The sequence below is a fragment of the Dasypus novemcinctus genome, chromosome 4 (assembly GCF_030445035.2).
Source record: "Dasypus novemcinctus isolate mDasNov1 chromosome 4, mDasNov1.1.hap2, whole genome shotgun sequence".
NCBI lineage: Eukaryota > Metazoa > Chordata > Mammalia > Cingulata > Dasypodidae > Dasypus > Dasypus novemcinctus.
Genome location: NC_080676.1, coordinates 81490885 through 81517307, shown reverse-complemented (window position 1 = coordinate 81517307; position 26423 = coordinate 81490885). Strand labels below are relative to the sequence as shown.

Sequence of the window (26423 nt, the reverse complement as noted above, 5' to 3'; positions counted from 1 at the left end):
CAAGTTTCTCCGCTGGAATGCCCGCCTTTGTTTCTGTCACTAGTATTTAAACGTTTGTGTAGAAAAAAGGCAGGCACCAAAATAGAAAGTGTCAAAGACAGAGTGACGACGAGAATGAAAAAACAAGACCCAGCTTTTCTTTACGGCCCCGCTCGCGCCCCCCGTCCCGCAGCCCGCGCGCCTCTTCCCGCGCCCTTCAAAGCCGCCTGCTGGCGGGGCAGGAAGCGGGCGGCCCCGGGCGCGGGTCCCCCTAGGAGAGCGGCGGTTTCCTCTCGAGCGGCCCGGAGTTATCTCTCGAGGGGCAGACCGGCTCTCAGAAACGCGCGTTCTCTCCCCCGCCCGGTGCTCCTCAACCCACCCACCTACTTCCTCCGGCTCGATACACACACAAGCCCAGAGCTGCCAAAAATTTCCACCCTCCGCCCCTCTCCCGAGCTAACTTCCTTCCAGCATTTCCTGAGCTGGATGATCCTAGGATTTGTAAGACAGGAAAAAAAGGAAGGCGTGAGGGCGGGCAGGAGCGACAGGATGCTTGTTTTTCATTTCACCCAAGCCGCCTGAAGGCGAGACAGCCGGCCCCGGGAAGAGGCTCCTCGGCCGCCCCGGGCATCCCCGCGCCCCTCGCCGCCCGCGCTGCCCCTTCGCTCGCCTCCCCTCGCGGGCACTTGGGCGGAAAGGAGAGCCCTTCCCCTCCCTCGGAAGCAGAGGAAAAGCACCCGAAGACGCGGCAGAGCCTGTGAAAGTCCCTGGGACTCCGAGGGAGGAAGTGACACTCCCAAGCGAGCCGAGCCCCAGCTGCCAGCGGCTCTCGGCCTCCGGCCCCGCGGCCCTGGAGGAGCGCGCGGGTCCCTGCTCTGCTCGCTCGGCCGCGGCCAGCGGGGCTGAGCGCCGCGCGCGGTGCCCGAGCGTCGCCCACGTCCCCGCTGCTTCCCCGCGCCCATGCGGGCCCCCGGAGCCGCGCTCCAGCCAGCCGTCTAACCCGAGACCACCTCGCGCCCGCTGCCAGGCAGAGCGGAGGGGAGGCGGAGGGGCAACCTCTGTGGGACTAACTCATGAAGAACAAGGGTGCCAAGCAGAAGCTGAAACGAAAGGGCGCTGCCAGTGCGTTCGGCTGTGACCTGACGGAATATCTGGAGAGCTCCGGACAGGATGGTAATGCGCCTTCGCTGTTTGTTTGTTTGCTTGCTTGTTTGTTTGAGGGAGAGATGGACTCTCCTGGCGTGTGTTCGATTCAGTTCACAAGTTAATGTAATTCCAGGCCTGTGCGTTCCCTGTCCTTAAAAAACAGGAGAGGTGGATGTGCGGTTCTTAAGATGCACAGCCCTGCCACCCCGACGTGTGGAGAGGCCGTGTCAGTCCTTCCGTTTATCTCACACAAGCCGTTAATGGGCGGTGCTGCTCCAAGTTTAGCTACTTCTGGGGGTGGGGGTGGAGCTGGAGAGGTCCCGATCCTCAATTTTGGATGTCGGAGGGGAGGAGTGGAAGGAAGACAATGTGGGATGGTGATTTGTGGGCTTCCCTGGGTACATAATTATAGCCACCTTAGGTGTCCCTCCAGGCTCCAATTTCATCCGTTCACATCTTTTTATTAATGTACTGTAAGGCAGTGGGGGGTGGGGGGCATTCTGGCTGGGGGAGTGGTTGAGCACATTTTCTGAATTTCTGAACTGATGCCAAATATATATAGTACCTCCCTTCCCAGCCCTCCAGACCCTTTACCTCCTCTTAGTGTTCACAGTAGCATTTGGTGTGTCAGACAAGACGAGTGTTGTAAAAAGGTCAGAGGGCCTTGATTTTAAAATAGTTTGGGGTGTGTGTGTGTGAGAGAGAGAGAGAAAAGGAGAGCACTTCTGTTTTCAAGGTCAGATTGAAAAATAAGAGAGATCCAGGAAAGCAGAGACATTTTAAACACCGAGGGAAGGGGAAGAAAAACAATCTGGAATACAGTAACGGAATTTGAGGTTAGAAGTTTTAATCATAGGAAAGTTGGGAAAATTGAGCATTAAATGACTCCTTTTGTATGGTTGAGTGGCCCTGCACTTACCCATGACAAAAAGGCCTTGTCTTCAAAACCTTTGGTGAGAGAGAAAGGAGTCCAGTATATGTGTCGTGTGTTTATACACAGGTAGAACAAAGAGGGAAATTTAAGTGCGGTTTAACTGTGCAGAATAATTCTCCCTCCAGGAAAATCATCTCAGAAACTATTTGATTGGTCTGTATCAAATACATCTTAAAACAGTGCAGTGCTTTTATTTCACTTCCATTTTTTTTTTTAAGATTCAGCACCACCTAGTAATTTGCAGTCGTGTGATATTCCTGCAGTATTCTGGAGTTCAGTTAGCTGTGTCATTAGGACAAATAGCTTAGTATTTTAGAGCTTGGGGGACCACAGGCTTCAAAACTGTCTCTTTTGAAATTGAGGCATGACTGAGTCAATTCATTTACTCCTCACCAACAGCCTAGAGAGGCAGATTTGAAAGAAAATCTCATGGATTGAGTTTGTTGGTTGGTTGGTTGGTTTGATCTGGGAGAATGCAAGTATGAATCTTAACCATTACCCTTGGATGTACAAAGTGAACGTTTTTGCAAGGACCTTCAGGTTAAGGTCCAGGTACACTACAAATGCCCCTCGATGCCACCTTCTCCCAAGTGGGTGTTATTCTGTTGCGCTCCTCTCTTGTGAGAGTTGCAAGTAGTGCTTGCCAGCACTGCCCCATTCCTACGAGGCCATAGATCTCAGCATGCCTGGGAACCCCAGGGTTCTGTGACGATATCTCAAGGCAGCGTTAGGTGTCTCATTGTTCCCCTGCTTTATGCTTTAAGTTCTTGAGTAAGTTTTATTTTGGAAAAAGGGCAAGGTAGCTATTGCTTAAAGAAAAAAAAAATTTTAAGATTTTTAAAAAAATTTATTTCTCTCCCCTTACCCCTCCCCCCCTACCCCCCCCCCCAAGTTGTCTGTTCTCTGTGTCCATTTTGCTGGGTGTTCTTAAAGAAAAATTTGAAGGCCGGTGCCCCATTGTTCCTTGCTCTGGGTAGGAGAGGAAGCCCAGAGAGGAAAATTGGCCTTACTGGGTTCCTACAGTTAATTGCGAAGGCTGCTGAGCACCTTGGCTCTTGCGCTCCTGTCTCCTCCCTCGCCTCCCTGGCCTCCATGGCTAGGCCAACATTCTCCTCTAATGACTTTTTTCTCCCTGAATTGTAAGTAGACATTCCTGCCACAGGATCAACAAACTTTTGAGGCTAAACATACCTGAATAGAGTTCTCCTTTGAAATGAAAAATAAAAAACTAAACGTTTAGTGATCTTGCCAGCCCTCATTGTGCTACATGGACGTTAAGCATGCATAACAAGCCGCTCTTACACATGCGCGTAATTAGGATTTTCCCCCAGAGCTAAAGCTAGTTGGATAGTCTTCTCTTATTTTTAAGATTTATTTATTTCTCTCCCCTTCTCCCCCTCCTCCCCCTCCAAGTTGTCTGCTTTCTGTGTCCATTCGCTTGCGTGTTCTTCTGTGACCACTTCTATCCTCATCAGCAGCACCAGGAATCTGTGTTTCTTTTTGTTGCGTCATCTTGTTGTCAGCTCTCCGTGTAGGCGGCGCCATTCTTGGGCAGGCTGCACTTTGTTTTGCACTGAGCGGCTCTCCTTACGGGGCGCACTCCTTGCATGTGGGGCTCCCCTACGCGGGGGACACCCCTGCGCGGCACGGCACTCCTTGAGCGCATCAGCACTGCACATGGGCCAGCTCCACATGGGTCAAGGAGGCCCCAGGTTTGAACCAGGGACTTCCCATGTGGTAGGCGGATGCCCGATCCATTGGGCCAAGTCCGCTTCCCTCTTCTCTTATTTTTGTTACAGCTTAGCATCAATAAACAAAGGTAGCGCTGATGGTTGTCTCTAAAACAATGTATCCTCATGAATTTTCTGAAGCATGTATTGGTTAATAGACAAGGCCTGGATTCTATCCCAAGGATGCAAAAGCTGACCTACGCCTGCCCCTTTACCCACCACTTTGGAAGATCAACACAGAAGCCTGAGAGTGGCAAGTCAACATGGTAACTAGGAGCCAGGAGGCTGGGGAGAACTTTGTGACACTAATGTCAAGGTTACTGCTTGTAAAAAAGCATCGTATGTGCCGCCAATGGTAAAATCAGTGGTCTGCCCTTTAGGAGTCCAGGGGAGAATGATAGACCCGAGTAGAAAAATAGATTCAGATCTGGGAGTACAGGGACATCAGGAAGGAGCAGAGATGTGGGGGAGCAAAGAGAGGCCCTGTGCTTGCAAAGGGAGGGAAAGCCCTGTGCTGGAGTGGAGGACAATGCTGGTGACAGTTACTTGTGTGCAGGCCATCTGAACATGGGAAGCTCCACCCCTGAGGGGGAACCCTGAGGCTAAGCATGAGGAACAAATGTCATCCACTTCTGTAATGTATGGAGGCCCAGCTCTGCAACCTTCAGTTTGACAAATCTGATGGGGCAGGGTATGCAGATAGCAAAGAGGTATGCAATTTAGAGTTGACATTGCCCAGGGCCAATTGTCCTTCATCTTTAGGAGGCTGATGGAAAACAGGAACCCTTTCCCTTAGAAAAATGCATGCACAAAAGTTGTATATGTACTTTCTGTGGGCATCCACAAAGATGCCACATTCAGATCCTGCTTGATTGTACTCAGCTGCACTGAGGCCTGATACGAGGGGCACATTTCCTTCTTTGGTTTCTCCAGCCTGTTAAGAACACTCAAGAATGGAATGGAGTTGCTCCTGGCAGAGTTGGAGGGAACCTCACTCACTCACCCTCCAACAACAGTGGTTACTGCTCCCCCACCCCCAGCTCTCCCCTGAAAACCAGGCAACTCTCTCTTCCTGTCTGGAATAGTAAGGAATCATCCCTTCCTTACTATTGATGTTGCAAATAGAATAGTCCTCTTTTTCTTCTTTTTTCAGGAGGTACTGGGGATTGAACCCAGTACCTCTTACATAGGAAGCAGGCACTCAAACCACTGAGCTACACCTGCTCCCTTTTCTTTTTTTTGACTACTGAATACAAAGACCCTTGCTTGCAGCCATGTAATAAAAACCACATCATGTTAGTGCCTGTGATTGGGAGGCCTGTAAAGCCAGTGTGTGTCCATGAACATTTCTTACCTCCCCTAGAGCCAAGTGGGACTTCCAGACATACTTGGAGATGCTAGGGCCAGGACCTTCTCCCTCCATCCTGGCCCCCCTTTGAGGACTAAGGAAGTGCTCACCCTTCTGCACAATCTTTGTTCCTTCACCCACTCCCTGGAAAAAGTGTTATTGGTTGACCCAGTGGTTCTCCATTCTGGCTGCACATCGGAATCCCCTGGGAAGCTTTAAAAAGAAAGCTGATGCCGAGACCTCTTCTTAGACCAATTAATTGAGGATGTCTTGGTACCCAGGCATGGGTGTGTTTTAAAAGCCCCCCAGATGGCTCTGAATATACTGGCGGAGCTGAGAGTCACTGCCTGCAGAGCAGGAGCTTACAGACTATGTGTCCCTGGATAAACAGCCTTGACCCCTTAGAGTGCAGCCTCGGCAGGTTTGATAAGAACTACGAGCCTTTTTATTCCTGACGATTAGTTTTTAGTTCTCATTAGACTATATATATATATACAGAGAGAAAGAGGTGGGAGGATTTGAGGAATGACAGAAAGTTTACAACAAATAAGTGCCCATTGCAAATATAATTTTAAACTTGACAAGTAAAATAGCCCCAGTATTTCAAAGAATAAGGAATAGGCAATGGAAACTTTTAAATATAACTGTTATCTATTTTGGAAGCTAAATCATTCCCTAACTTTTTTATTCATTTGTTTAACAAACTATTTAAGGCATTGCACTAAACACTGTGGGAGAAAGAGAAAGATGCACCCTGGACTCAAGAAATTTAGTCTAAAGGATGTGAACAAACCTACAGAAACCATTGGCCCAAGTAAACACAGAAGTCAGCTGTCATGCCTATAAGGAAAGCTGAAGGAGAAAATGTGAACGTTTTTATCTCCTACGAAGTAGATGACAGAAGCAAAGACTTAGGGAGAAAGGTAACTATTTCTCTCTTCAAGATGAGAGTTCACACTGAATGGAGAATGAAGCAGGGGCTCTCTCTAGCTTAGCTATTTCCTTCCTAGCATCTTGCCTGGAACTTCATTATCCCTTGGATAATTCCACATCCTTCAAGCCTCAGCTGCTTCTGGAGACTTTCCTTGATCCTCCCAAGTCAAGTGTCCCTGCTGGGGCTCCCATTAGGAACTCTGGACACTGGCTGCCTGGGATTGAATCCCTACTTTCCTTGTTCCCAGCTGTGTAACCCTGGAGCAAGTAACTTACCCTCTTGGAGTCTCAGTTTCCTCACTTGTGAAATGCGGATAATAGGATTGATGTGAAGATTAAATGAATTAAAATGGGCAAAACATTTAGCAAAGGGCATGCACAGGGTAAGCTATAAATGAGGCTATTATAACATCCTGGACTTGCCCTAGCAATAACCACCTGTCATCCTTGAATGAAGAGAGAGATGAAGGCTTCAAGGAAATGAGCTGACCAAAAGTAAATGCTCACAGTTAGATGGCACTAATCGTAACCAAGAAGGGTGGAAATTGGATTGCTTGCCCAGCTGAGTGGAGAGAGCAGTTCATGTGTGGATTCTCCAGAGTCACTCAGGGTGGATCATCAGTGTACAGTGGTGGGCAAGCAAAATGTCAGTCAAATTAAAGGATCCTCAAGAAGGCCTGAGGAAGATGTATCACCCACTCCTGAACCAACAGGGAGCTCAAAGAGAAATCAGAACCTAGACGTGCAGCTTATGGAAACAGATAGGAGCCCCACGGGCTTGAGTTTAGAGGGTCATCCCCATGGCTGGTCTCCCAGAAAGAAACAGGAAGAACCTAAAGAGGAGAGTTAAGGTTTTAAACCTTAAAGCACACTGACTGGATAACATGAAGCCAGACTGTAATTTTATGTAGTTGGGATATGACAGACAGCCTGTACATAGAACAGAAGCAGCTACTTCCACCTAGCCACATCTGCCCCTTCTCCCCACTCTCCAGACCGTGCCAGGAGTCCCTTGACCACAGGGGCAGCTTCTTCCTTCCTCCACAGCTACCCCCTCCGCTGGCAGCCACCCAGATGCTGTCCAGCCTCAGGAGGCTCAGCAGCTGGGGCTGCTCAGGAAGCCCACTCCCCAGATACCCCAACCCTACCCTGGAGCTGGGAAAACCATGTGCTGAGTCAGGAGGGCGCTGGAGCCCTGCCTTAAGCAGGCACAGAAGGAAACATGTTGACACTGGGAACATATTTTCCCGAAGATGATAGGGTAAGTGTTGGGCAAGCTCTCCAATGCCATTAGAGCTGTAGTTTTTGGTGTGTTTTCCTCCTTCTCCTCCTCCTCCTCCCCTTAATCCTTTAGGTATCTATAGGCTAGCCTGGGAACCTTTTCTGGGGAAGGGAGTGGAGGGCATGCATTCTGAATTCCAGAAGTTGACTAAGACCATTCTGAAGACTTGCTGGGTTTGTTCCTGGGAATTGCCACACTGCCAAAGGGTTTCTTGGGATTTTGTGGCTGCGTGTGTGGTGTGCAGGAGTGGGTAGAAGATGGGGGTGGAGCTGAATGTTCCAGGACTTGCCTGGGGGTAAGAGCTTTGGCTTCGTTCTTTTCCTTCCTAGCATCTTGCTGGCACATCATTATCACACCTCCCCTGGCTAATTCCTCATCCTCCCCACCTTCTCCATTCGATGTTGTAGCTAAATATTTCTGGAACAAAGTGGTGATAGACTCTTCTGGTTGGGGCTACCTGGTGCTCATTCCATCTGGAGCAGACTGATCAAACTGAGCTGCCTGGTGCTCTGGCCTGGGGCTCAGGACGCCACTTTTCTCTATGTGGTTCCCTCAGACCAGTCTCAAGGCCCAGGAACATGGAGCTAGTTTTTGTTGTTGCTTCTTGTACCCATTGCTTGCCATGTATTAAGCCAACGTAACGTTTTCCCATTTACCTCTTCCCTTCAAATTAATTTTCCTTTTACGTATGCATGCCCACCCAATTCTCTGTGCTATTTCTTTCTATGCCCCAACACAAATGCCACATTTAAGTTTACCTCCTCACACGTGTTGACTGAGGTGGAGCCACAGCCTGATGGAATCTAAGGGGTCTAGCATTCCTTGTCCTTGTAATCCCTGCCCACCCCCCAACCCTGTGATACAGTTTTAGTTCGGGCTTAGCAAAGAACCCCTGGAGGAAACACACTGGCTGCAGGGAATAAACACTCAAGCTAGATTTTTTTCTAAAAGCAAGTTTTGCTAGCGACAGATGAGAACGTCAGGCTCCTGGGATGGTTGAAAGGAGGAGAAGGAAGAGGACGTCTCCTGAAAGAAAGACAAAGGACTCAGAAAGGAAGGCTTGAACCACCGAATCAGTCCTTGTTGATTATTTTTCTTGGTAGTAAGAGCTATTACTGGGCACCAGCGACTTTACCCACACAAAGTAGTATTTTAAACATCTTTAAGAATTAGGCATTTTTATCCCTGTTTTACAGAAGAGTAAACTGAGGTTCAAGCAGTCAAATCATTAAGAAAGGCAGAATTTAAATCCATTTTCGTCTGACTGCCAAAGTTATCATCTCAAGACTAGCGTATTTCATAATTTGGCATTTACTTTACAATTTTGTTCCCCCTAATAAACAATAAAAATAGTTTTTTGGCCCTTTACTCTTAGTTCTTCCCCCACCCACCAAGAGCATTAACAGTAATAATAATTAACATTTGCATAACACTTCGCCCTCTGCAAGGTTCTTTTCACACATTCCTATCCAAACCCACCCAGCTTTCAATTCCAGCTAGGCCCCACCTTATCCTCCAAGACCCCTCCCTGCCCACTGCAGCAACTAGAATCTTAATTATATTAATTAATCCTAATGAATGGCCTTAACTTAATTCTATGCCTTTCCTGCTCTCTAAAGCTGCCTGTCTGCAAGGAGATGGTAGGCTCCACTGGAGACCCATCCTGTTGGGCAGCTCGCTGTGCCTACCTCAGGATGAGCCCTTTGGTCCACAGCAGTTGATCGATTGACCCTATTTCCTGCTGCGGGAAACGAGACTTAGAGCCTTCTAGGAAGTTCAGTACCGGGGACATTGCTAATGTGCTGGATTATCAGGAGTCCAAGATTCTTTAAGGTACCCACAAGGATTCATAACTACTCCTGGGTAGAAACGGACCCAGACTTTGCACAGAACTCCCCAGAAACACTGCCTTTTCCTAGCTTTGCTCCTTGGTATGAACTACATTCTTGGCGGGGCCCCAGAACCAACTCAGTTTCTGGGACAGAGTCTCAGGCTCTCTTTGTTCTAATTCAAACTTGGCTGATGCATACCAGGCCCTGGTACCGCGCCCACGGCCGATGCTGACCCAGAATGCCTTTGGTGGGCCCCCTCCTCACCATCCCCAGAGGGAGAGGAGAACATATCAGCAACTCCCCCGCCTCCCCTGAAAAAGCAGTTCTCCCTGGTGCGGACACCAGAAAATAGTTTGACTTGGAAACCAGGATCTGGCAAATATAAATAAATGTATAGCCTTAGTGAAAGGCAACTGAGGTAATTTGTATGATTATGCATATGTTGTTCCCTGGCTCTTTTTGGTTTTAACCAGAAACCATTTTGTATTGGGTTTTCAGTTTAGTGCAATAAATATTTAATGGGACTCCAATGGACTAGACACTGCTGGGTTTACAAAGATGTTCTCAAGTTGCTCTCAGCCTAGTGGAGTCATCAGAGGGAAAACGATGAAAAGAAATACAGAGAAGAATGAAAGGAGGCCTCTAGTGTCATGCAAACAGGAGACGTTAACACGTGAGGCAGCTGGGTGAAAGGGAGGCATCCTACAGTGGGATGTTCAGGTGAGGGGAAATCAATAAAATGATAGAATAAACGTCATCTGACCGTGGGGCATGGTTGGAGCTATGGGAAGACAACAGCTTGGTTTCTAGAGGCAGGAAACCATGTGATTGTGCCTGACAGTGGGAACTAGTCGTATCCTTCTGCTCCATGCAGGAGAGGTCTCTTGAACTATGGGAAAGTTAGTTGTGGGTGACTGATAGTGGTTGTGCAGGAGGAGGGGTGAGGCTGGCCCTGGCTGGGGCTAACAGAAGCCTTTTTTCCATGGCAGAGAGAGAAACTACCCTCAGGAGAGAGCAGATCAGCTGATAATTACAAAAGTGGCCATCGTTTAGGCTGGCCTTGGTTGTATCTTCACCCTGCCGTAAGGACAGAAGAATGGGAGGTACTGTTGAAAGATAAAACTAAAAAATGATACTGACTGACCATTCTAGTTATGTTTTTTGATTAAATCTAGCTGTGTGACAAAATGTCCAACCTCAGCTCCCTTTCCCCTGTGTGGAAAGTTATGTTTAGTCCCCATTTTATAAATGAAGATCCAACTCAGAGAAGTTAAGTAACTTGCCCAACATCACCCAGCCAGGAAGTAGAAGAAGCAGGATTCAAACATCTGTCTGACATTAAGTTCCCCTTCCATTGCTTTGTCTCTCTAGACCCTAATAGCTGTGGCTATGCTGGCAGTAATTCAGGGTCTGATATGCAAAGCTCCATTTTGCCATGTATTGCCAAGGTGATAAGTTCAGTAGGATTTAGTTAGACTTTAATAAAATTTTGGCAATGGATTTCCCACCCCTGGTTTTTCAGAGTAAAACATTTAGGTTCCAAATGGCAAGATTCTAATAGAGAGCATGCCCTGTTACCATAAGTAGCCCTTCTACCACTTCTTTCCCATCTGTTTCCTGCATGCTGGGTATTATTGGGAAACAATGATGTCAACTCTTCCATATAAATCTACACCTCTCCGCTCACCCCTCCCCTACAATGCATATTTTTGTTCCTCTTTCTGGCTTTTGTCTTGCAGTTCTGTTCTTTAAGGACTCATGCTTTTTGGAGTCAATTGTTGGCTTTCTCTTAAATAAGTTTTAGCTATTTAAGCTTCATTGTGGCCTTCAAAGTGCACATGCTTTTTTGGGTCCATATTTGGAAAATCCTTTGTTATTGGGCTAAGAGCTGGAACATGGGCTGGTGCTAATACAGGGGAGCCATTTTGCCTTCAAAGAACAAAGCTACATGCATTTCTTGGATCAGGCTCAGAGCTGAGGACACACACACTGTTTGGGGACCTCAAGGGCTACATTAAAGCTGTTTGAACCTTAGGCATGAGCCTTCCCTGATGGTCAGGACGTAGACCCATCTAATTATCCTGCCAAGGTCCTCTTTTCCCACGCCCCTAGCCAGACTTCCAGAAGGTGCACAGTTTCCTCAGTTACCCTTTCTTAGTAAATCAGATAATTTGGTTTCAGATTGAAATGGGGGCTTCTCCTGAGAAGTGTGGGTTTTGAATTCTGGGTCCAAGAATTCGGGATCTCTTTTCGTATGCCCATGGCCTAAGAACTAATAAAATGTGGATTCCAAATCTCATCCCTCATAGGTTTGGCTTCTGTTGGTCGGGGAAAGGGCCCAATTTTAAGACATGCTTGAGATGATTCTGGTATCCGGTGGCCCACCAATCTCACTTTGAGAAACAATTGACTTAGCACATAGAAAGAAACAGCTAAGTGAAACCATGTGACTTTAACTTTCCTCATTATTCTTTTTATATTATCCAAATTTTCAAGAGTGACCGTGTATTTCTACTTTTTAAATTGGTAAAACAATTCTTTTAAAATTTTATGGGAATGGGGTGTCCTGATTCATTGAATTTTTTCATAAAGCCTTTTTTGTTTTAGAACTTACATTTGGGAAAAATCTTTATAAAATCTGATGTTTTCCTACTTTAATAGACAGAGTACAGTGAAGTCAGTTATCCCCTCCTTTAAGGACTGGTATATAGGAAGATAGATAAGCATGTGACTTTTTTGCTGATAACACTCTCTTGGTCAAATCCCAGTGCTACTACCTTCTAGCTTTGTGATCATGGACAAATTACCAATCCTCTTTTGTGCCTCAGTTTCCTCATCCGTAAAGTGGGATTATGATAATAGTACCTCTCTCACAGGGTCATTATCAGGATTACATGAATGGATGCATTCCCTGGAATTTAGTAAACCTTCCATTAAGTGTTAAGTATGTTTTTTTTTCTTTGGTGACTGGAAATCTTTTCCTATTGTAATCTCATTACTCAGAATGTGGTTTCTGAATAATGTTACAGATGTGGAAGTTGAGGGAGCTGAGAAAAAATGTGCCACTATATCCCTGAGAGTTTATTCTTTAAAAATTCTTTCATATACACAAAATTACTTATTATTTATTTTCCTCAGTTGAATGCACAAAAATGCTAGTCTTAAGATTCTTATCTGTTGGTAAATATTTCTGGGGTGGGACCGTGGAAAACTTTCGAAGTTTTACATTTTTTTTAGTAATCAGAAAAAACAAAAATAATCTTTTAAAAAAAAAAAGGACACTGGGAAAAAAAAATGTAAGAGTTATGGTTAAAGGCTATAAACCTAGTGATAGCCGTCCAGGTTTCTAGTTTCCATCTGTGTTTTAGGAGAGTTATAAACCTGGCAAATGAGAATGTTTCCATCATTGATGGAAAAATGTAAGGCCTGGGTTTTAACTGGCCCATCAGACATTTCACATGTGCTTCTTTGTTTGCACCACCACAGTTGCATCTTGAAAGTTGACTGAATGAGGTAAACCTGGCTTAATAGTGAATCTAAGTGTGAATTAACTATAAAAATATCTTAGACTGTAGGAACAGAAGTACAAAGTATGGATCAAGGGATCCATTCTGAATGATTTATGGGTTGAATCTCATATGGAGCATTGTGTTCATTTCTGGGTGTTCCTTTTATACAAGTACATTTAGGAAGGTGCTCATGTAAGATTGTAAAAGGCTACAGATGACAAGTGAAGTTGCTGGGAATGTTTATTATAGACATAAACTGCTTCAGTTATTGTTATGACTTGGCTGGCCACTTTGGGCTTTTGTGTGTGCCTTGTATTACTTTTCTATTGCTGCCATATAACAAATTACTACAAATTTAGAGGCTTAAAACCACACAAATTTATTATTGCACAGTCCTGGAGGATAGAAGTCCAACATGTGTCTCACTGGGCCAAAATCAAGGTGTTGGCAAAAACTGCGTTCCTTTCTGGGACTCTAGAAGAAAATCCATTTTCTTTCTCTCTCCAGCTCCTAGAAGCCACCCACATTCCTTGGCTCATGGCCCCCTTTCTCTCTCTTAAAGTCAGCAAACTTGCATCTCTCTGACCATTATTCTGAAGTCACATCTCCCTCTGACCACAGCTGGGCAAAGTTCTCCCCTTCTAAGGACCCATGTGATTACATTGGGCACACCAGAAGAACCCAAGATGATATTTCCATTTCCAGTTCCTTAACTTTATTACATCTGTAAAGTCCCTTAGCAAAGGAGGTTGCATATTCACAGGTTCTGGGGATTAGAGTGAGGACATCTTTGCAGGGAATTATTCTGCTTAATATACTCCTGAAAGAGGTTTTCTTGCACAGGGTGGATTGTCAGGACCTGATCACCTTTGAGGTCTTTCTTAATTCCCAGACTTGGTGATTCTGTGATTTTAATCAGATTTACTAGTAAGTACTCCTTAAATTCCATTTCAGGCTGCTTGAAATAAAATGGACATCTAATAAAAGTTTTCCAGGGGGCATTCATATAGGTCTTATAATGTCAGGTCTGTGGAGAACATGTGATTCTGCTGAATGACCTCTACAGTTTGTAGGACTGCAGGCTGTAAAGTGCCACCACATGGCAGGATTGTATGTTTGGTGCTGCTGGACGCTAAGGCCATGAATGTTTTGGAATCACAGCTCACTCTTATTGAGAACCAGCCTCATGCCAAGCCCTGTAGGACCAAACTGAGACCTGTGCCATTCCACTGCACTACATAGCCCCCTCCTAACTTACCTTCTAGGAGGGCTGAGGAGAGACTGGAGGCAACTAGAGAACAATTAATCACAGCAGGTAACCTGGAGCCCAGGCTGTACAGGGAGCCCCAGCTCAGTCCTTGGGGGTCAAAGGTTGACAAACCAGTTAGGGCCTTGACCCGGAAGTGTCCAGCTTAGTAGCCAGAGATGACAGGCAGAGCATTCTGAGGTCATGGGGAGATATGCAATAAAAGAGACCTGGACCAAATAAAACATCCTAACAAAGGGATCCACCCAACTCGGAGTTTAGAGTCCTTTTTTTTTTTTCCATTTTGTCCTCAAAGAAGTTTTAGGTTATAGAACAGTCACATATCAAATATAGGGGACTCCAATATACCCAACATCTTCCTCCTTTTCCCTCTTCCTCTAATAATAACATTTTATATGTGGATGGTATGTTTGTTACAACTGATGTACAAATATTGAAACATAGCCACCAAGCATGGGAAATGGTTTACAGTATGGTATACCTTTTGGAGCATACACTTTTATAAAATTGGATGCAGTTCAACATGGACTGTATCCATCGTAGAGAGCCCTTTGGGTCAACTAATGCCTTGTACCACTCACATACCTGCCAGGGTTAAAGGCATTATCATTGTCATCTCAGTGTGAATTAGTCTAATTAGCTTCCTTTTTCTAGCCCTAAATGGGAATTAACTAAAGAATGGACATTTTGAAGGAGAAACGGTAGTTTTGAAGGATGGACACCCAAATGAGGTGGGCAGCCTGCTGGGCTCCTGGACTCCCCCTCCCTCTGCCTCCAGTGCCTGGTCCCTCCTCTCCATTCCTCATACAACTACATCCCCCAGTTGATCCCTCATCCTCATTCCCAGTATTTCATGTCCTGATTTTGATCTTCATGACTTCCAATCACTGCCATAGTTTTCTAAACTGTCTCCTTTCCTGAGTGGGCAGAAAATGAGCCCCCTGAAGACTGGGGCCATTCTCTCCTCATCCGTGTATTAAATGTCTGCAGGGCCGTGTTCCTTCTGGACGCTCTAGGGGAAAATCCAATTCCTTGCCTTTGTTAACTTCTAAACGCTGTTCTCATTCCTTGACCGGTGGCCCCACATCACACCACCTCCATTGTCACACTGCCTTCTCCTATCTGATATCCTGCCTCTTTCTCTCATAAGGACCCTTGTTATAACATAAGGCCCATACGGATAATCCAGAATTATCATGATCCTTAACTTGATCACATCTGTAAAGCCCCTCTTGCCCCCCATTCACAGGTTCCAGGGATTAGGATGTAGACATGATTTTAGATTGCTAGATTGTTGGAAGCAATATACCATGACATGGGTTGGCTTTTAATAATAGGAATTTGTTAGCTTACAATTCTAAGGCTGTGAAAATATCCAAAACAGGCATCATCAGGAAAATGCTTTCTTCCTGAAAACCATCTGCTGATCCTAGACTCCTCTGTCCCATTGCAAAGCAAACGGTGAGGCATACAGTGGCATCTGTTGGTCTCTCCTCTTCTGAGTTTTGTTGCTTTTAGCTTCTTGCCTCTGTGTTTTTCTCTCCTTGTATTCATCTCATTTTTAAAGGACTCCAGTAAGAGGATTAAGACCCACCCTGGGCTATAACTTATCTGAAGTAACCTTATAAAAACTTTTTTATAATAGGTTTAGATCCACAGGAATGGATTATCTTTAAGAACATGATTTGGGGGGGGGGGGTACATACAGTTCCAAACTACCACAAGTATCTTTGGGGGACCATTACTCAGACAGTCTGTTTTCCCCATAGCACATGGTTGGCTCAATAGATGTTATTAGCTTGAATGAAGGGAATAGGGTGGTGATTATGGGAATGGGGGAAGAGATGTACATCAAATGCCGCCAACATTTTGTAAGCATTTACTGCATACAAGCATTGAGTTAGCTGGGAACAGGGATGAACAGGTAGGATCTATCCCTGTGGGAGCTCACAGTTCTCCTGCAGGAGATGGACACAGCTACAGCTGATTCTCCCACAATCCACATACGAGGTAGAAGATGTTAATTCTGATTCAGAGGAGTTCTGTCTTCTAAGATGAGTGGCCTAGGCATTCCAGATGGAGAGGCTTTTTTTTTTTCATAAGTAGAGGTATGAAAAAGTATGGCAGGGTCAACATTCTTTAAAGAAGAATAAATAAAGAGAACACAATAAAGCATGAAATACTTACCTGCCTGGACTATGTACATAGAAACAAATGGCTGATTGGGTAACCATTGTATCTTTCAGGGAAGATGTAGGGGTGAAAACAAATGTTTCTGTGAAAATTCCAGATTGATAAAGAAAGGAGAAAGTCAAAAGAGGAAAAGTGACTCTTTGTTGTTGTTGTTTGTTGTTTTGCTGTTCCTGTTACTTTTGAGAAAAAACCTGGATTACTAGGAATAAAATTCTTCCAAGTGGAGGGAAAATGAGGTGTATCAAGCAACCATAAACCCGAGTTTCAGAGTTGGTCACATCTATTTATAATTTTAGGAAATTTCATTTCACTTTGTTTTGGGATGATAACCAGAGGGATGTTTAGCATTTCAAATCTAAGTTTTGGAGAGTGGATATGGTTCAAGCTGTTGAGCGCCTGCTTCCCACATGGGAGGTTCTGGGTTTGGTTCCCAGTGCTTCCTAAAAACAAAACAAAACAAACAAACAAACAAAAAACAGCTCAGGGGAGCTGATGTGGCTCAGTTGTTGAGCACTGGCTTTCCATTTACAAGGTCCCTAGGTTCAATCCCCAGCCCTAGTACCTCAAAGATAGATAGATAGATAGATAAATAGATAGATAGATCAAAGTTTTATTTGAGGTAAAACATTTTGTAAGGTTCCTTTCCACCTGCCACCTGGCCCCACATCTACTCCGTTCCTGTCTCTCCTTTCCTTCTGCTTTCTTTATCTTTGTCACTTATCCCATTGGAGAAACATGGAGCAGTGATTTCCATGCAGCCACTAGATAATTGATCCACTGTTCTTATCAGTTCAACTCGAAGATGCCATTTGGAGTTTGGCCCTTTATGCTCCCATTTCACCAGGATGGCCATCCCCACCTCAGAGCAGTGTCCTCTCCCACTTCTGAAACCCCCATCCACTGGGAGGCCTGGGGACCCTTGGAGGTAGGCCTCCCTGACCAGGTCTACCTACCTCATCCTCTCCAGATTCCTTAGCTCCAAGAATTAAAAATACTCTAGACTCCTACTTGTCCAGCTGTCAGGTGTTCAAGCTATTTTTGTCCCAAGAGACTAAAAAGCAGAGGCTCAGAAGGGAGCAAGGCTGGGCCTGATGGTCAGCCTCTGCCTGAGGTGCTCCTCCAAAGTTTTGTTCCCTCCAAACTTTTGTTCCTTCCAGACAATGACCACCTCCATTATCCTCTCACTGTGTTAGCTCCTCTGGCAACACAAAGAGGGTCTTTGCCTTTTTTGACTTCTGAATGCAATGACAGGAGGCATGAAAAAAAATGCAGGATGTGATGTTAATGAGGAATAAACACCCGCCACAGGTGCAAGCCATCCACTTCTCGTAAGAAAAAAAATTACAAAAGTTATTGTAAAGAAAAAAATTCTAACAATACATTGGTTTATAAAGTATAAAGTCCCTTCTTACATCCTTTCAGCCCTACTCATCAGTTAATAGCCTGGGCCTGATTCATCTACACCAGTTTTAGCCAATAAAACTTTCTGGGATGATGGAGTGTGCTATATGTGCACTGTCCAACAGGGCTGCTGAACACTTAAAATGTGGCTAGTACTACTGAGGAACTGAACCATTAATTTTAATTAACTTAAATCTGCTTAGCCTCATTTGGCTAGTGGCTACTGTGTTGGGCATCACAGAGACCTTTTTCTGTGCCTATATCCCCCAACACACATCAAATGGTTTGCTTTGTTTTTTTCCCACAAAAGTATGTTCTGACCATAACAGTAGCTCTTGGACAATTATCTGTTTTTATAGTTCAATCTCACTCTTCTTCCTTTTTTCAAAACCAAAGGTTGTATTTCAAGGATTACTTATCAAGTTGTCATTTCTGGAAGAAACCATCAGAAAAACCTCCTCTTTGAATGGCAAATCTTAGAAAATTTACTAGTGAAACATTTTTTTCCCCAGACTTAACTCGAGGGGATACTTCAAATTACCAAAGGCTGAATTTCAAACTGCTGAAATTTATCTTCTTTTGTTGATTAGAACTGACATCTACCTGCTTATTAGAAAGATGAGTAGATAAAAGGTGGACACTCAAAACTGTTAAATCAATAAATGAATACAATTAATTTTGAGATTTAATATAATTCCAATTAAAATCCCGAAGTCTTTTTTTTTAATTCAAAAATTAATCTGAAAAATAAAGACAAAAAAAAAAATTAATCTGAAGGAATAAATGGACAGACTCTCCTAAGAACATTTTGAAAAAGATTTATGAGGAGAGCTTTATCCTACCAATTACTAAACCATGTAAAGCTACAATAATTAAAATAGTTTGTTATGGTGTGAAATTTGACAGCTAGATCAAAGAGACAGAAAAAATAGCAATGCAACAGATTTTTGTAATATATAATAAATAGGGCATCATAAATCAATGGAGAAAGGATGAATTATTTGACAGAGAATTTGAAAACTTGCCCAAGAGTGTTCGGAATAAGATTAAGTTAAATTCTAACACCATAAATCCAAACAAATTCCATTGCATCAGAGAGTTAAATGTTAAAAAACCAAGAAGAAAATATGTGTGACTATTAAACTTATCTCTGGATATGGACCACATGAAAGTTAAGGCTTTTTTTTTTTTTTTTTTTTTTTTAAGATTTATTTATTTACTTAATTTCCCCCCTCCCCTGGTTGTCTGTTCTTGGTGTCTATTTGCTGCGTCTTGTTTCTTTGTCCGCTTCTGTTGTTGTCCAGCGGCACGGGAAGTGTGGGCGGCGCCATTCCTGGGCAGGCTGCACTTTCTTTTCACGCTGGGCGGGTTTCCTCACGGGCGCACTCCTTGCGCGTGGGGCTCCCCCACGCGGGGGACACCCTTGCGTGGCACGGCACTCCTTGCGCGCATCAGCGCTGCTCATGGCCAGCTCCACACGGGTCGAGGAGGCCCGGGGTTTGAACCGCGGACCTCCCATATGGTAGACGGACGCCCTAACCACTGGGCCAAAGTCCGTTTCCCCCAAGCATCATTTTCATTGCTAACTTTGATCATCTATAGTGCATTGAATATCAATAGTTTTTCTTTGCTTATGATGAGGGTAGCTAACATACATGGACTTCTAAATAAACTTCTTTTCCAGTATTTCTGAGGAATGTCAGGTCAATCCATTTTCTGTCTTATCGCCAATCCCTATTCTGGCTTGTTGGAGGCTAGGCCCCAGGTTAACGGTGCGGCTGGGTGCACAGAACAGTTGGAAGCTGTTTGGCCCCCACACTGGCGTATCCTTGACATCTTGATCATGGTGCTCTGGCCACAGAGACTCAAGAAGAACAGTAAAGAAGAGCAGGTGAAACAGAGGCAGCCACCTAAACTAGGAAAATATCATGAAGTTGGACATCTATATTGTGGCAGAAACTGTAGCCAGAGTATGTCTTAAAGTAAATCTGACAGTTTTCTCACAGTGGGTAGACAAAAAGAAGACGTCTTGGTAAGATCTTCTTGTTTGTGTCACTCATTCTGAACCCTTCAGTGGCTCCCCAGTGCCATCCAGACACACCCCAACTCCACGAATACCACCAAGTTTTACCAGGCCCTTCACCCTAGATGCCTGCATCTCCTGCAGCCTCAGTGGACACCAGCTCCCCATTCGAGCATTACCCCTGACCACACTGAACTTGTGCTGTGTTCCTCCTGCCTCCAAGTTTCTACTCCTGCTCCTCCCTGTGTAGACTACCCTCCCCTTGTCTATTTCCTCCACTTTTGGGGTTCCCAATTCACCCATCTTTCAGGTCTCAGCTTGAATCTCTCATATTCCAGGATACCTTGCCCGATCACCTCAAGGAGGGTCAGTGCCCTTCCTTGTGCCATGTGACCCTGTACTTCCTCAGCACTGCGCTTATCACATTGAACACCCCACTCCCACCTTTTACCTTATCACTGCCTCATTCTAGACTCTAGATGACCGCGGGTCAACTCGGTAAAGATCAGGAAGTAAATCTCCCATTCATCTTTGCATCACCAATGTCTAGCATAATGCTTATAAGTGAATGTGAATGAGTGAGTGCATCCAGGGACAGAGATGGGCAATTCAGGCTTGGGTCTGTGACAGGCTGGGGCTGCCATGGAGGGGCGTTCTGCATGAATATTTTGCATACACGTGTCCCTGGCATGCGCCTGCTGTGGATTCCCAAAAAGAAGGGGACTCCCAGGTGGGGTCGTGAGCTCCCCTGGGCTGCTCTGTGTCAAAGATTTGAATATAAAGTTCTGCCTTCATTCTGCAAATAATAGTCATGTGGTCTTAGGCCAATCAGTCATGCTCTGTGGACCTCAATTTCCTTATCTGAAAGACAGGAATGAGAATTAAATAATGTGTGTAAACAGACTTTACACTGTAAATGAATACCATAATTATCCTAGATACATAAGCTCTGGAAGGCCTGAATGCCACCTCCAAAGACTGTATTAACCTGTATGCTTTTAATTTGAGGCTTCCTTGTAGATGTCACCCACTGCCATTTTGAGAAGGAAATCAGGAGAGCTGTTTTTCCTAACCTAACCCTGCTACACACCCTCATGCCTACTCCCAGCCTTGCTGGTTTCAGCCATCCTTTACCAGTGGAGATTCTTTAGGGCCTTTACGTATATCATGCAGGGGCAGCGCTGGTGCTTCCCTTGGGAGACCCTTGCACAAAGTGCCAGGACTTTCCTGTGCCAAGGCAAACACAGAGATAAATGAACTAGAAGCAAATGTGTCATTTTAGAGCCAAAAGAATCTTAGGAAAGTTCTATCTAACCCTCTCACTTAACGCATGGAGAACCCAAGGCCCTAGAGGGTAGAGTAATTTGCCTGAGAATCTGCAGCTGGTCAGTGGTGTTTTCTGTTCACCAGTCAGATCTGGCCAGAAATAACAGGTCAGTGTGTTTCTCAGAATCATCCAGCATCAGGAGTCCCTGAAAGAGAGAAGAGGCTTAGGTTGAGGCGTGTTTGAGAGAGAAGAAGCAGTCAGAAGATGACCTGACTGCTTGAGAAAAATAGCTTTTATTATACAGCTAGTTGAAAGGATGACATATATTTAAAGGCATAGGAAAATGGCCAATGAAATAGTAAGTTGAAAAGTTAACAAAACAGGACATATAACTTTGCCATCTGCACCTTGCTCTCCTGAGTGGAGCCCCCACCTCTCCAGAGCCTAGACCCAATTTGGGGGCTGGGTTGAACTCCTGTAATAAATGGGCTGCAGAGAACAGATCACTCTCAGAGGAACGTGCAAAATCCAGCTTCTGATCCTGCGTATGCCTGTGAAGGCTCCCCAGAGGCCCAGCTCCCCCACTGTGTATACTCCTTGAAGCCCTCCCTGAGACATCAGCCTGACATGTCGTCCTTGTGGCCCGTGCATGGACTGGGGGTAAAGCAGTCCTGGAAACCCTTAGCAGTGCCTCTGTGAATCTCTGACACGGGGAGATAAAGCGCCTCTGCTTGAGGCTGTGCATAAGCAGGACTAGCTGGCTGCCCTGGCTGCTTGCCACTGACTGACGTCAATAAGAGACTTGCACGATACAACCAGAGAGTGTGAGACGAATTTTATTTGGTTTGGAAAAGTGAGGTCTGAATTAATAGAAGGACAGAGAACCTTCCAGGACGGGGGCTAGTCAGGGGGGGGCGGGGTGACACTTTACAGAGGACTTTGCCCAAATCATCTCGTTTGTTCTTCACACTCCTGGGAGGTGGGGGAGGCTGGTAGTTGTTCTTACACCTGCTGAATAACGAGGGCACTGATGTTCCCCCAGGACACGGAGCTGGGAAAGCAAAGTCGAGAGCATGTTTAAAGCTCTGGATTTAGGACTCAGAAGTCCTATATGTTAGCCCACCTCATGGGATTCCCGTAACCTTTTCAGAGCCTCAGCTCCCTCATCTGTAATGAGGCTCTGCCAAGATAATAGACACACAAAAATAGGGTGCTTTGGAAATAGCAAATTGCTAAAGGAAAATAAAGTATGATTAATTTCTCAGTGGGGTACTGAGAGACATGTGTTTGAGAATAACTTTCCCTAAACAGAAGTGTTGCTTTAGGACTGGATAAGCTTAAGGCAGCCTAAAATGAGCCAACAAAACCCAACCCTTTTCCGAGGAACCCCAAAACTATTTCACACCTCTTGTCCTGCCTCTCACTTTGAAGATAAAGTCATCACATTTCCAGAAAAGAGAGGCATCCCTGGCCAGCCGGCTCTTCTCTCTAAAACCCTGACCCGGAGTGGGCTTGAGCTAGGGGCTCTTTCCAAAATTGTTGTTTGGGGGCCAATAATTTAATCCTAAGAATCTGGGTTTGCCTACTAATTTTGAGAGATTTACATACATATAACTTTAAATCTGTGCTGTAGCTTTTCCACAGCAGGGGCCCCATGTGGGGAGGTGGCTGGCGAGAAAGAGGGCCCGGGGGTCCCCCATCCTGCTTCAGCCAGGCCACTGTGCTTCCTGCAGTGGTACTTGTGTTACACGTCAGGGTGAAATTTGTCCGAGCAAAGCACTTTTCAAGGTTAAAAATTCAGTTCGAAAGCCACTACTGCTTAAATCCACAAATCAGCAGAGCTTTTTTGTCTGAGGGTCACCTACCCAGCCAACCGTTTATCTCCCACCTCCATCTCCTCCTCTCTTTGCCCTGCCTGACCTTACTAATACTTCCTTTCTGAAGATGTGTTGCCTTGAGGTTTGCCCTGGAACCCATTCCTCAGGCAGCCCAGGTGTTTTATTTTGCTTTTTGGGGGCTGGTGGTGGTGGTGGTAAAAGCATTTCATAGTGTGCAGTATACACATGCCAAGTCAGGTTTTTGGCAGAGATGGTCTGCGCTGATAAGTGAAGTGCTGTTTCATGTTTTTATATGAAGTTTGCATTTTCCGTAGAAACAGTAAAGAATTAAGGCAGGGATGAGAGGCTGGCATTAATACAACTTCTTTACCTTTCTGTGAACAGTTAGCCTTCCTGCCATTAGAAATATAAGTCTTTCTTATGTGGACACTAGCAGCAAAGAATAATTTCCAACATTCTAAATGTGTACCCGTTAATGTGGGAGGAAAAGGAAGAAAGAAGAAAAGGCGAAAAGCAAAGAAAGAGGATAGGATGGAAGAATGAAATTGGAAGCTGGACCAGAAAAGTACCAAGGTTGCTTTAGAATTTTGAAGTGGTCAACCCGGGTGCAAGTCCTGCCTTTGCTAATGAGTATTGAGTAAGATTCTTCTCTAAGCCTCAGTTTCCTCATCTGTTTTGGGAGAATAAAAATATTTGCAGCTATAGACCTTGTAGGCCTCAGAGGGATGTTGCTGAAATCAGTTGAAATAGTGAATATGAAAGGAACTTGTAGATTGCAGTTAAGAGACAATTGTTCCACCCAGCTGAAGACTCTCATCATTTTTTCTTTCCACTGTTCTTTGAACAGATGGTCTAAGGGATTAGGATCTTTCCCTCTTTCAATTTAATTTTGGAGCTTTGAAACTAAACCCAGCTGTTTCCACAAAGCTTTCAAATGCTGGGCCTCAATAGTTTTTAACTGCATGAAATTTAGAACCTATATAAATGCTCTCTGTTGGAATTCATCAATGTGTAAGAAGAATAATTTAAAGACAGCATTGTTGACAGAGCGATTAACTCTAATCCTTTTTGAAAGCATCATTTAATAATTTGAATCTTACTTTAAATGTAATATTCTACTCTATAAGTGCAGGTTAGCTTGATTTTTCTTGAACCTCACATTCTTTAGCAAATTAACTCCTTAATTCTACAGTATTCTATATACTGATCAACTAATTTTGAGAAAGTTTTAGCATTTAATTCATTTTCATAGAGCCTTTAAAAAGTGATAGCTTCCTCTTTTTTTGGCTAAGGTAGTAAATTGCCAAATGATACAAATTTTACTTAGCCTTTCTTCCTAAAACAGCTAGAAATTTTTATGCTTACATACTTTTTATAGAATACTGTTAAATCCCTTAGATATGATTATTTTTGAGTTCAGCATTCAAATCCCTGTCTAAAATTAAAAAACTGAACTCTTGTGTGGGGTGCAGTAATAATTTAAAAAACAAATATTTCTGGGGAAAAAATTGAGAAGTGGTGAAAACAAGCTGGACTACATTCCAGTATTATTGGCTGGATATCCATCTCTTGGCCCACCGACCTGCCCTTTTTTTTTTTTTTTTTCATTTTACATACAGGTCAGATTGCTAAAAAAAAAGCCTTTTCAAAATAAGCAATGCTGCTGGTCTAGTCTATCTTGGGACTCATTGTTAAAAATTCTTCCTTTCTGCTGCCTTCTTTTGGGCAATACCAAACAAACATTAACAACTGTGGAACAGATGTTCTAACTGGGGAAGATTCCAAAGCCAGGCTCAAACGTATCCGCAACCAGAACAAGACACCAACCACTGAGATTAATCTTCTGGTATGGGTGTTAGGAGATAAAAGCTCCTTCTGGATTTCATCACATATTAAAAAAAAAAAGTCTCTAGAGGGTCAGAAAATTCTTCCATTTCATAAGCCCAAGTGTCATACAAATGCTTATGTTGGTGTTTCGACTTTAGGCAAAGTAAACAGAAATGCTTTCTGTTCCTGTATTATAATTTTAAATAAGATGATTTCTCTGCCACATTCTTTGATATGGATGGAAGGTGTTGAGATATCACTGTACATGGTAGTACGACACACTTTAATAGCATTCCACTGCATTCCATGAGTCGCAGGATATCAAGCAAGGCAGTTCCCATCTTCCATCTAGGCACAACACAAAGGCATCTCCAATACAAACACCGTGCTCCCTATTTCTTCACTTAACCAACAAAGATTCATAGAAATCCTAACATTTCCTGACTGCTGAAATATCCTCTCTCCTGACCCTAGCAACCTTTCATTCTAAAAGTCCAAAAAGAACCACAAGGGCCCCCTACCTCCACCCCAGAATCTATTCCAGTCACTGGAACAAAGGGTGATGAGGCAAGGGAGACAGGACTGGGTGGGAGAAGGCAGGTCCAGGGTGTGGCCCTCGACTTAGTGGGTCCTTCCGCATTCTTAGTGGGAGGTGCACAGCTTAATGATATGCGGTGGAGGAAAAGTGATAAACACCTTACACAAGTGAGGTCAGCAGGAGAAATGAGATCAGCAAGGGGTCTTCTTGACAAGGGAAGAATCAAGAGGGGAATTGGAACCACCCAAGACATCCTTAAATCCAAACAGAAAGCTCCCTGGGTATCCCTTGATAAATTCCTTGATACAGTCCATATCTACCAACCAGTGAAGTCTAAATTTCAATCCCAGAACAAGAAGAGCTTTGACTTCTACCATAGCATAGGTCCTCAGCATCGTTTATGCTCAGTCAGTTGTTCGAAGTATGCTATCCACTTTAGTGTTAGCTTGCTTGAAGGCTGTGGCTGTATTCTCACTGGACAACTCTCAAACCAAGGGAAGCCTGCCTTTATTAATTAGAGTACATTTTCAGGAGCTAGATATGGATATCCTGGGACAAATAGCACGTAGACATGAAGTTTTCCTGATCTCCTGTTCCCTCCCCTCAGAAGAGGAATGGACCACAAATTGTTAGGCATTCTCCCACTCAAAATGAGCATCTGCTTGGTTGAGATGCAAAATACTGGAAACAACATGAGGCCATGTCAAACATGTTAAGTTTATTTTTCACATCTACTCTTCAGGATTGGAAGATATTCTCCTGATATATACAATGTTTATCGTGAAAACCTTTCCATGGTGCTGTTCATTCCCTTACCTCCTTTCCTCAAAATGTTTATCAATGTTTTCCTTGCCATTGAAAGTTTCATTCCAATCTTCTCCCCTTCCACCCATGAGTCAGCCTGACCTTGTCAATGGGATCTCATCATTTCCTTTTTCTATATTCTAGAGCTCAGATATTTCCTCCTCCTCTGGACCACTGTGGCAAGACCTGCCCTTGCATTAATGTCTAGGGTATATAAAAACTGTCCCCATCCCCTTTAATTTCCACATACACTTATACATTCTAGAAGGTCTTTCTATTATTGGAAGAATTGTCAAAGTACATTTTCTTTCACCGAGAACTGGTGGCTCCCTGATAAGCAGATTGTGTGTACACATATAGGCAAGCATGCATACATGTTTTAAGTCAGTGCTTAAATATTTTAAAAATACATTGCCAACCTTGCCCCTCCACCTCCATCTCTCACTGCTCTCTCAGAATCCTCCCTAATTTGCCACTGGGACCCGGGTGCCCCCTCGCCTCTCTCTAGCCCTACGGGATGGCCTATGCAGCTTTAATAACCTGAAGGCCACGTTGCTCCAACTCCCCTCAAA

The 26423-nt window shown here is 44.5% G+C and overlaps 1 protein-coding gene across 1 annotated transcript in view; it reads left to right on the top strand.

The window, feature by feature from the left end:
* Positions 1-414: 414 nt before the first annotated feature.
* Positions 415-26423, top strand: part of ARHGAP31 (Rho GTPase activating protein 31) — a 123362-nt gene continuing 97353 nt past the window's right edge. The window contains exon 1 of the mRNA XM_004480790.5: positions 415-1152. Coding sequence (XP_004480847.2) covers positions 1053-1152 — 100 coding nt within the window. The 5' untranslated portion in view covers positions 415-1052. The remainder of the gene's footprint in view (positions 1153-26423) is intronic.